The sequence below is a fragment of the Fukomys damarensis genome, unplaced genomic scaffold (genome assembly GCF_012274545.1).
Source record: "Fukomys damarensis isolate Sample0158 unplaced genomic scaffold, DMR_v1.0_HiC HiC_scaffold_16, whole genome shotgun sequence".
In the NCBI taxonomy this organism is placed as follows: Eukaryota; Metazoa; Chordata; class Mammalia; order Rodentia; family Bathyergidae; genus Fukomys; species Fukomys damarensis.
The window spans coordinates 62,804,606-62,816,627 of record NW_022900928.1 but is presented as its reverse complement, the minus strand read 5'-3'; the positions used below and the strand labels follow the sequence as shown (position 1 = coordinate 62,816,627).

Genomic DNA, 12,022 nt, shown 5'->3' with positions numbered 1-12,022 from the left:
TGCAACTGAAGTTTACATTCCACCCCAGGAAATGACTCTCCTGAGCTTGGTCTTCACTACAATCTCCCCAGCCCTCTTTTCTTTTAATCCCTACTTTTGGTCTTCCAACCAAAAATATGGAAATTTTTCCCAGCCTGAGAGAAAACCTTAACATACTTCTCTATAGTACCTGATGAAAGGTAGGACTATCTGAACAAAGTCTGGTACCATATTCTGTTCTCAACCCTAAAGGTAGATACTGTTTGGATAACAGTCGTATATAGTGAGAATGATGCATATAAACTTCAACAGAATATAGTAAAGGAAATAAATTAAACACCTTATTCTGAAATAATTGTAGACTTAGAGGCAGTTGTCAGAAAGGAGAAATCTCATGTGCCTTTTGCCCAATTTACCCGATAATAACATCTTGCAAAACTGTAGTAAAATCATAAACTTCATATTGACACTGATATGGTGAAGAAAAATTAATTTCCCCATACTTCCTTTTTATACCTTAACCCCTAGAAACCAGTCTCTTATTTCTTCTTTATTTCTTCTCTGTCTATGATTTTTGTCATGTCAAGAATACTATGTAACAGAATCACATAATATATGAGCCATAAATATGAGCAAGAAAAAAGTTTGTACAAGACAGTTAATATTAGACAAAAAGGAGATTTTTCTTTAAAATACACTAGTAGTAGCAGGATCAGGATCAGCACTGAGTGCTCAATTTCACTCTGACCTCAATTTTCCTATTCTTTTAAAAGCCTATTCACACACACACACACACACACACACACACACACACACACAGATTGCTATGATTGATGTTTATACCTCCAATCTCAAAAAATTCATATGTTGAAGCATTGAGGTCCTCGCCCCCAGTGGTAAGGTATTAGAAAGTAGACCCTTTGGGGAAGAAGAGCCTTCAAAAATGAGATTACAACTCCTCTAAAGACCCCCCCAAAAAGGGAAACCAAAAATAAAACAGACCTCAGAGAGCTCTTTGCCCCTTCTACCAGGTGGTGCCACCTGCCTCTCAAGTGCAAGGTCCTGAGTTCTATCTCCAGTACCCCCCCAAAAAAACAAAACAAAAACAAAACAAAAACACACACACATAGACACCAGAAACTGTATCTAGACTTTCCTTTTCTTTCAGTCTGTGTGTGTGTGTGTGTGTGTGTGTGTGTGTGTGTGTGCGTGTGTAGATGGGGGGATACTGGGTGTTGAACTCAGGGCTTTCTCACTGAGATATATCCAAGAGCTTATTTTATCTTTTATTTTAAGACAGGATTATGCTAAGTCACTAAGTTGTCCAGACTGGTCTCAAACTTCTGATCCTCCTGTCTCAGCCTCTTAGAGTGCTGTAATTACTGGCATATATCACCATGCCTGGCTCTGGGTTTGACCTTGAACTTCCGGCTTCCAGAAATATGACAAATTAACTTACATTGTTTATAAAATACCAAGTCTATGGTACTCTTGTAGAGCAGCCCAAACACACTAAAAGAAAGGTGTTATACATATGTGTACTCACACATTTCTCTTATGTGTGGCTAGGTGTATTTTTAAACTTTATACTTTTTCTTTTCAGAAAACCCTAAGATCTTTTTCTCTGCATGATATATCTGACCAAATGTCACCAATCATTACATAATGCTCTCATTCTCTGTTATTTTCTCAGCCATTGGTTTCTTTCATTCCTTATCAGAGACTTTGAAGAACTTGGCTTGTGGTCTTCTTCATCAACACTAAAAGTCCTGACATCCTCCAGGTAGACTTCAGTGTTTGTGAGGCAGATCTTCCAGTGCCTATAGCTCTTTGTTCTTGAACCTTCTCAAACCTTTAACGGTAGTCATAGGGCAAATCAACTTTTTGCTCAAATTAAATGTAACCACATCTTTCTTTTCCTACTTCATTCTTTTATTAGCTTTTTTCCATGAGAATTTAGATATATTCAAATGTCTCCCATATTGAAGAAAGAAAATCTTTGAGGTCCCTAATCTATCAATTAAATATATTGAGAGTTCTCTCCCATCACTTTTCTCAGTTTCGCTCTTACCATTCACTTTTCAGCCTAGTATTTATTCTGGTCCACAAGATTTCATCATTAACAGCTTTTCCTTCCCACTCTACAGCACAAATAAGGAAATGTCTTAGACTCCAAGCCTTCAACTGCCATTTGTCTTCTAATGCTCCTAAATCTACTTTTCTAAGCCAACTGTTTTTCAGCCTCAGATCTGTATATTCAACAGTATGCTGAAGCAATATCACTCATTTGGATGACTTTAAGAATCTCAAACCTAGACTTTTAATATATAAATTTATCTTTTGTTCTCCAAAGCTATTTTTCCTACTCTTGTATATACTTCAGTAAATGGAATAGTCAACCATGTACTTGTACAAACCTGGAGTGTAACACCTGGTTAGCCTAACCCCACTGTTTACCCTCTCTTAGTGAATCACTCTTGCTGTCAACTCTTTCTTAAATTCACTGACTTTCCCGCTTCTCATTACTTACGACCTATAATAAATGACTAAATAGTCTTTCTTTACTTAATTTATTTTAATTATTATCAATAAATAACTGTACCAGTTGTTTGTTTAGCATCTACTGCATGCCAGACATTGTTCTCAGCACTTCAAATATGCCAGCAAGCAAATACATACTAAAATCATTGCTCTCCTTGAGGTCACCATATACTAGGCCAAGAGATACAGTGATCGATGAACATTGTAGGTCATACATTATATAGGATGTAGTAGGAAGTTGCAAAAAACAAAGTGAAGTCAAACAGAGTAAAAGGAATGCTAAGAAGTTGGCGTCGGGTTGCTTCTAGTATTAAATAAAGACAACATCTAAGCAAAGATCTACTCAGTTTATGGGAAGAGGAAAAGGTAGAAGCATGATCAGTTTAGAAAAACTGCAATAAGTGAAAATCCAAGAAACAGTAACTGAACTATACAAAGAATTTTTTTAAAACCCTGTGAAGAAGGCAGAAAATTGAAACAGAGATTTAGTGGATTAGAATCTCGAGTGCCAAGGGACGGAGAAAACCTTGAGACAGGATGCTAAGTTGTGCCAGGTGACACACAGGCATCCTCAAGTCCCTCTGCATTAACAAATAATAATAGCATGTATGCTGTCAAATGGTTTAATGCTGAACAGAGAGCCTCTGGCCCAGTCTTTTGGTAGATAACATACTTTTAACTTTTGTTTCTTTCCATGATAAAGGGAAACATTCAAATGAAGACACTGTCACTTTCTATGAAACTCTTAAAAAGAAAATAATGCCTACCTTTGGGTGGTCTTTTGAAGTCAAGTAAATGAGCCAGAAAACTAAAATAAATATCAGCATGAACAATAATTTGCGAACTATGGCATTTGGAAACAACGTGAGTATCCTAGGAGAGAGAATAGGACAAATAATCTCACAGTCAATCAACATGATATGGCTCTGTGTACTCTGTTTTCCCCCTACGTAGCATCCAGAAGAGGGTGACGATCCCCCACAGTTCAGAAAGTCCCTTTATATGTTCTGTTAGAAATCAAGAACATGGTTCTTTCCCGAGGCAGGGAACAAAGCAAACTGAAGGATTACTGGTTTCTGCCTTCCAGGTTAATTCTTCAGGTTTGGAATCATGTCAGGTTTCTGAGCCTTTTCTCTCATCCAGGATGCAGTGTGATCAGTAAGGTTTTGGTCGTCGTTTACTGGAAGAAATATTTTCATCCTGGTGCCCTGTAATAAACCTCACTCTCTAAATTTCACACACATGCACACCCACACATGTTGGTCAGCGTCCTCCTCTGGTCTTATCTACCTCCAGAGGCTTAGTAATAAATCTCCCATTTATTTTTGTAGACAGCTTGCTTCCACATCAGGATTTTATCTCCTTGTGCCAAAATAGTTGATAAACAGCTCCCAAAAGAGCAATATTATAGTATAGAAAAGCTCAGGGCTAGTGGTCAAATTTTTACTTTTACTTTTCATACTCAGAACCCCAGAAGTATGTGGCAAAGATGTAAATTATGCCAACATTCTCCAAACATTTTGCCTGGACCTACAAGGGAATAAAAACCCAAATTCCAATTCAGGACCTATGAAGAAGCAAAAGCACACTCATGAAATGATACTTTTTGCATGAAATGCACTGTGATATTTTCTAGTTATTGTACTTTATTCCATTGTTTTCCACTTTAAAGTATATTACTCTCCCAAATAAAATTGTTTTAGTATCCCCATCATGCTGCCACACGCCAGTTTAGTCCTTGGTTCTCCCTCCCATTCCTGTGATTAAACTTTGCCAGTAAGAACTGGAAGGTACACACCTATGGATGCGTGTCTTCTCCATCATATGCTTATATTCTCCCACAGCAGTCCAGAGAGTCTCCTTGATCAAAGTAGTCTTTACATTTATTTCAGGCTTGCAGTTTCCCTGTAAGCTTCATTGATCAAAGGAATGCTATCCGTGGCCACAGCATGTCAGCTTTTCAGTGACCTGTTCCTGCTCATCCCACAGAGCCAGAAGAAAGAACCCAGGAGCTTGCTTTTAGAGAACAGACCTCTAAGGACAAGGTAAGGTCAGTCACCTCTGGGTGAAGATTTTCATGTTTATAGAAAAAGTGCACTTCACTTGCTCACACCTTTGTTTGGCTGTCGTGATGATTTTTCAGTCACTTCCACGATAGCATATGGAGAACCTGAAAAACTTTAAAGAAAGAAAACAGAAACTGTTGTCTATAGCTTTAGAATGTCTAAGAATTAATTGCTGGTTCTTCTCAGTATTGGGAGTGTTTTTTGTACACTTCTCTTCCTTGCTTTAAATCATTGCATACAGTGAGCAGTCCAAAAATGACAATTTAAATTAAAGCCATAATAAGGAGAGCAGTCCTAGTCTACATCTCACTGCATAAAACTTGCATAAAATAAAAGAGAATACAAAAGAGTAAACTCAGTAGACATTAGTGTCATGTCATTAAAGTTAATAAGTTGTCACAGAGCAGCTTCCAGCCAGGGGATCTGCTACTATATAACCATGTTCTATATGACTGCTCTACAGAAGGGTTTGTAGATCTAAATGTGTCTGTATACAGACACAGACAACAGATATCGAGATAGAGATATGTGCTTATACACGTGTATTTCGTGTATTCTCAGATATGTGCATATGTAAATACATCATATTGTGTTTTCTTCTATTTCATTTCCTCCAGAAGTGTCCATATAACTGTGTGAATGTTGTAACTACAATCACATTTTAGAAATTAAGAGAAGTTTATTAGATAATTTTCAAAGGAGTTTAATAAAAGAAGAAAAGGGCTACAAACCCCATGAATTCTTCCCTCCTTCTTATAAGGCATGTTCCTCTCCACTGCCATATGCTACACACAGTATTATGAGATTACAGTCAGGCACCATATGACATCATTCCGGTCAATGACAGACTGCATGGAACATTGGTTTCATAAGATTATATAGCCTAGCAAAAGACTAAATTTAGATTGAATGAAAATGGGGCTGCTAAAGGCCAGCAGCAAAATACAATCCCTCCAGGACCTGGAATCAGGACAAGAAAAACAATTTAGTGGAAAAGAAAAAATTAGTACTCTGGGAGTCAAGAAAGATCCAACAAGAAAACTGGAAACTACAGCAACAATGCAGAGAAAAGGACAAAGCAGAGTGGAACAATGAACTTGGCTCCAAAGGAGGAGGGGGTCTTGGCGCTGCTAAAACAAAGTAAGCCATGAGAAAGTCACCAGCTCTAGGGAAAATCAACAGACCAGTCCAGTAGTGCTAGCCCAAACCAAAGCCTACAGTTATTATAAACTGGAAAAACACCATGGTATTTTAGTCTGAAAGTGACTCTTTCCACATGGCAGAATAGAGTTAGAGAGGAAACCTAATGCAGCACCCTCCATATTTGAGAGTGGTTTTCATCAGGGGCCATTTTGGGAGCTGGTTAATTGTTTAAGGCTGAGCTAAGAATGACTACACTTTAAGGTTTCTGGGGTCAACCTACCACAGTGACTGTGTAGAAGACATCCACATGGGACAGATAGAGAGTGTTGGGTTAAATACAGATTCCCTGAAATATAATAGTACATAAGATCCTAATGAGATAATTGACAATGTGAAATAGGAAGAAAAGGGCTAAAGGTGTAGGGAAAGTGGGAAGGGTAGGGGAAAGGGAATAAGGGAAAAGAAAAAATAGGAGAAAATGAATAAAATGGAAATAAAGTGTTTGCAAATGGGGAGGGGAGAAGGGGGTGAAGGGAGGGCAGGGACAAGGGGAAAAAATGAGAAGCAAGACCTGTCATGTAAAGATGCAAGATCCCAATAATGAATGCAACTATACTGTATACCTACAATGTACCAATAAACTCAATAAAAATAAATAAATAAAATACAGATCCCCTGGGAAGTTTAAGCTCAGGCTAGGAGGGACATGGTTACCTTTTTCTCTGTGGTGAGTAGCCAGGAGGTTTGTGTGTGGTTTCGGAGTGCCCTGGGTCTGAGCACTCTGGAATCAAATCCAGCAGACTGCTTAACACACACCATCCCCGACCCATTGCCCACTTCGAGCACAGAGCTCAGCGGACTGTTGACCTTCCGGTCTGCCAGTGTGATCCGAGATAAACCTTAACTCGAATGGTTGCCACCACCTGTTGTATATGGAAAAAGGGACTCCTGGAGCTGAGTGTGGGACAGTACTCCATAAATCCACAGACATAAAGCCAGGTGGACCAAGCAGTAACTTGAAGTGAGATTAAACTGGGAGTTGCTGGAGAGAATACAGTTCTAGGGCAGACAGCATTGATCAATCACATCCACAGGAAAAGTAGGACAGGACTCAGCATTCACACACAAAATGTGAGTGTGGAAAAAAATAGGACTTACTAGTGACTCACTATTCCTCTCCCAAAATGTGAAAGAAAAAGAAGAAAAAAGTAACAGGCAACAAAAGAAAGAAAAAAGCTCTCATACCCCAAGAAAACCAATGAAGAAAAAGATAAACAAGTTCAAACAACTCCTTCCTTGTTTTTGAATCATTTTTTTTTCCAGGACCTGCACTACCAGATATATATCCAAAGGAAATACAATTAGTATTCCTAGGAAATATCTGCATTCCCACATTCATTGCAGGATAATAGCCAAGATACAGAAACAATTTAAGTGTCCAACAACAGATTAATAAATAAAGAAATTGTGATATATGTGGTGGGATGTTGTTCACCCTTTAAAAAGAAAGAAATTCTGTCACTTGCAATAATATGTATGGACCTGGACAATAACATGTGCTGAGTGAAATGTGCCAAACACAGAAAAACAAATACTGCATGATCTCATTTATATCATAAGTGAGAACATAAAAGCATCAAATTCATAGAAGTAGAATTGAATAGTGGTTGCTAGGAACTTGTTGAGAAGAGGAATGGGGGTCAGGAGGATCCAGTGCTTCAGTGAGGGTGAATAATGTTAGAGATTTGTTTATACTGCAGTGGAATAGTGCCCTACTGTGTATACATACCATAGTTCCTGTATCTATTTATCTATCGACCCATGTGGAAGCCACTTTTGAGACTTGCCTATGATGAACTGCGCTACTATCAACATGCACAGTTTCAGTAAGATGCCTAGAAGTAAAATTATGGGATCATATAATAGTTCTGATTTTAATTTTTTGAGGAAACTCCATACTACTTTCCATAAAGGCTGTACTAATTTACAATCCCAACAACAATGCATAAGATCTGCTTTTGTCCCCATCTTTGGCAATGCTTATCTTTTCCCTTATAATAATCATTATAACACATTCTAACAAGTTTACTTTGTATGACATAGTTACCCTTGCTTTCTTTTGGTTATCATTTGCACAGAATGGGATACCTTTTTGTCCTCTCTCAATGAACTAATCTATGTTTTTTGTAGGCAGCATATAATTGGATCTTATCTTCAAGCTTTTCAGTCATTTCTTGTCTTTTGATTAGAAAATTTAATACACTTACACTAAAAATAATTATAGATGAGAATTTACTACCACCATTTTGTTTCTTGTGTTCTGTTTTAGAGTCACTTCATTACACTCATATACTTTTACTATCTTCCTCTGTGAACTTTGACCTCAGTATATAGCCAAGGTTGGTCTCAAACTAGCAAGACTCTTAGCTCAGCCTCCCAGTGCTAGGATTACAAATGTGCACCACCACACACAGCTTTAGTTTGATCGTTTTTTTGTAGAGGCATGCTTTGATTCTTTTCTCTATTTCTTGTGAATCTTCTGAATTCTTTTTCTTTGTGGTTACCGTGAGGTTTACATAAAATATCTTATGGTGATAGCACACCATTTTAAGCTGATACTAATTTAACTTTGACGACATACAGCCATAGCCTTAAATTCTGGAAGCTTTCTCTCCCCTGTGAAAGTCAGTGAAATCACCGTCCCCATAAACTCTAACAAATGTGTGCATTCTTAGTCCCTTCATAATTACTGCAGCCACCTATAGCATTGTAAGACAAATGCTTTGTACTCTCAAAATGTACAATTATAATTAACTCCTATGGTGTTTTAATATTTTTCCTTTCTTGGAGTTTTTAAATTTTTATTGTTATATTTTATACATACATAATTACAGGAGAAGTTCAAGCTTGGCTGGGCCAGGTGCACCGCACTCCTGCCTCCTGAGCAAGCTCAGAGACCATGCTAAGCCTGAGCAAGCTCGCCTAAGTGCATAGACACTGGATCTAACAGGCTACAGCTCTGCCCCTAGCCCAGGACTCCTTCACCTCTCCCAAGAAAAATCATCCCACCATGTCTAGCCAATAAGATATCTCCCGATGCTCTCCACTAATGTATGGAACTGCATAACCTATAAGAAAGTGCCACGTAATTAAATGCTCCTCCCATGCTCCTCCCCCAAAGTTGTCCATATGTAAGCTATATAAGCCTGTGCATTTCCTAAATAAAGCAGAAACATCCCAGAAACCTCCCCGGAGTCTGCCTGGTGATTCCGCACCTTACCCTCACAGTCCGATCTCCCGAACCGAACTCTGCATACCAAACAGTAGATGACGACACATAATGATAATGCTAATTCATCCTAGGGAATTTATACCTATGCATGAGATATCTTGGTTCTTTTTTTTCCATTCCCCTCCCCTCTTCAACTCCTCTTACCCACCTTATGGAAATAAAGTTTTCATAACATTGCCAGCCTCATGTAATAGACAAAGAGCCCAGAATACAGAGAGGGACCACAAAACTGACCCAAGATCACAATGTCAGCAACCGAGCCTCATGGCTAGGTCTGCAGCCCTGATCTGCAGCCCATTGGAACAGGCACAGTGGTTCTCTTCTCTTTCCCATTCTCGTATTACATATGATTAAAGACTTACTATATTTCTCTGAGGATCTATTTATTTCCTTATAATTTTTCTCTCTGTTCTTCAAATTTCATATTCTCTATTGATCTGTCTTCAAATTTGCTGATTCTTTTCTGCTGTCAGTTCAAATCTCCCGTGAAGCACACCTACCTATATGCTTAGATGGTTAGTTTTTAAAAATATAATTTCTATATTAAATATGTTTTTCTATTTCTTTTTGTTGATAATATTTTTGAGAAAATATTGTCATCATACCATCCATGACTTTTTCAAGTGGGGCTTCCGTTAGTTCTTTGAAGGTGTTTTAACAGTTGCCTTGAAGCTTTTGTCTGACTTGGTTTGATTTCAGCTTCTCAAAGACAGCTTACATTGCCTACTTTTTTCCTGTTTATGGGTCACATTTACCTATTTATTACTTTCCTGTGAATCTCATAATTTTTGCTGAAAGCTGACATATTATTGCAACTATATACTTTACTCTATACGGCTTAATGTTTTTGTTGTTTGCTTATTTGTTTAATATAATTTAGCTTAACTTTTTTTTTTTTTGTACTGGAGATCAAACTGGGGACCTTGTGCTCGTAAGGCAGATGGAGGCACCACTGAGGTAAATCCCTGGCCAAGCTTGACTATTTTAGTAAAGTCTCTTTCCCATAGAATGTGTAGTCTCTGATATTCCTCAGAAGGTACACCTTGAGCACAAGCACAATCATTTTAGGATAACAGAGGTTTTACCAGTGTTCCCTTTGTTCCAGAGGGCTCTGCTAAGTGTCTCTTGGTGTGATTTCCTCTGGTAAATGAACTGGCCTATTGATTCCCTTGATGCACTCAAGGAGTTACTAGTCTCTTCTTAATTGCCTAAAACTACTACCTTTATTGTTTAGTATTGAACTTACCCTCAGTCTGCTCCAAAGGAGTTAGTTCTCTTGGGAAAATCTTTGGAGCACTCTAATCTTATGCCCTGCCTCTATTCCTGTGCAAAACTTCTGCTGTCCCAGAACTGAAAATGAAGGTAGACACAGTGGCACATTTATCTTAATGTGACACCCCGGCTTTACACATTTTTTTTTTGGCTTTCCTCTCTTATCCAGGGAGCTAAAGTCAGGGGCTGTTGGGGTCCTTTCTTCTCAGCCAGCCATATCTGGAATAGTGCCTCATCCTGTCACATCTGGAGTAGTGCTTATAAGTAGGGGCTGTGTAGAGGACTACACAAACTGAGGACTTCGTGGCTATTCTTAGCTAAAATAGAGCTTCTGCCATGTAGAACTGTTGAGGATGAGAATGCTGATGCTCTGACCCTACTGGAGAGATTCTCTTGACTGAGAGGAGAGAAAGCCCTGGGCTCTTGATTGCACCTGTCATAGTGGAGCTTCTGTCCTGCTAGCTGAAGGGCAGAGGTTGGAGGTGGCTCAATTGACATGGACTGGTTTTTCTTATGGGAATTAAGGAAACTTTCCTTTAAAAATGTTTATTCATTTTCTGTATGTCCTGAAGATAATTTCTAAAGTCTTTAAAGTATTTTGTTTGAGCATGGAAATTTACTGAGACATACTAATTCAGAGCAGCTTCATTCCCACTGCAGTGAGGCCACCATTTCTCATGGGTACTGCTCCGTGGAGCTGCAAGTGACATGTGAGCAACTCCAAGTTTAAAGATTAGTGATTCATTTTTGGTTTGTTTGTTTTACCCAATTTCAGTATTGTTTCTTAAATAAATGCTGTTTGATTCATTGCATTTTTTTGTTTACTTCCAAGATTTCTGAAATGGTTGGGTTTTTTTACATCATTTAATCACGTTGTTTTTATGGGAAAAAATTTACCAGAATTCTTACTCTACCTTACCAACCCGAAATATCCATCACAGGCTGACAAATTATTTATTAATATTTTACAAAGAAAATATAAAGGTGAATTATAGTTTATGTCCACTGCTATTCTCTTTCCCCATATGCCTTGACCAAATCCTAGCTTCCTTTGTGGCTGTTTCTCTAGAGAACCCTAAATAACATGGTCCTTTCTAGCAGGAACAGGAAGGAATGTTGTAGGGCCAGGCGAGTTGGAACCACAGAGATGCACCACACTCTGAATTAAATGGAAGCCTTTATTATCATAGCTGGCATTCCAGAGTGGCTCATTCCAAAAAGGCTGGACAAAGGAAAGGCAGTTTTCAAGGTCCTTTTAAGAGCTCTTCTATTTGGGGAGGGCTCAGGAGAGGGGTAACACAAGCAAAATTTCACAGGAGCAGAACTTTGATAAGTCAAGTGAGTCAGGGGCAGTTTCACACAGTTTAGTTAAAACAAAATGTCACACAGGAGCAGAAGTCTTCTGTAGAAGGTAGTAAAGATAACAGTTGCAGAGTTTTCTACCAAAAGGTTACAAAGATAACATAGTTACAGGCTCACACAGGGTGCCATGGTCTACTATGCATTAACTGAGGGGACTCTGGAGGGTGGGAGAAAGGGGAAGGTGACCACATATAATCACTGGACTTTATAAAAATGGAGTCAGATACACAAATGGAGCCAGGTTGGCTATCACAGGAACAGGAAGCAAACAGTGAAGAGCAGTACCTTATCATCTTTCTTCAGCCTTAAAGTTGTCTACAATGCCTCTTAACAGCAGACTGCAATGAAAAACTAGCTATAGTTCACA

At 38.5% G+C, this 12,022-nt stretch overlaps 1 protein-coding gene across 8 annotated transcripts in view; it reads right to left on the bottom strand.

Annotated features, from left to right (window-relative positions):
* The window catches only part of LOC104865731 (NXPE family member 2), a 63,114-nt gene that overhangs the window by 16,202 nt on the left and 34,890 nt on the right, over window positions 1–12,022 (bottom strand). For 7 of the 8 annotated variants that reach the window (XM_010629411.3, XM_010629410.3, XM_010629413.3 and 4 more), the window contains 2 exons: window positions 4,319–4,698; window positions 3,288–3,393 (listed from right to left, as the gene is read on the bottom strand). In XM_010629411.3, the coding sequence (XP_010627713.1) occupies window positions 3,288–3,393; window positions 4,319–4,344 (132 nt within the window). In that variant the 5' untranslated portion in view covers window positions 4,345–4,698. Of the gene's footprint in view, window positions 1–3,287; window positions 3,394–4,318; window positions 4,699–6,443; window positions 6,657–12,022 lie in introns of those variants that run through there. The other variant, XM_033764347.1, reaches the window with a different exon arrangement.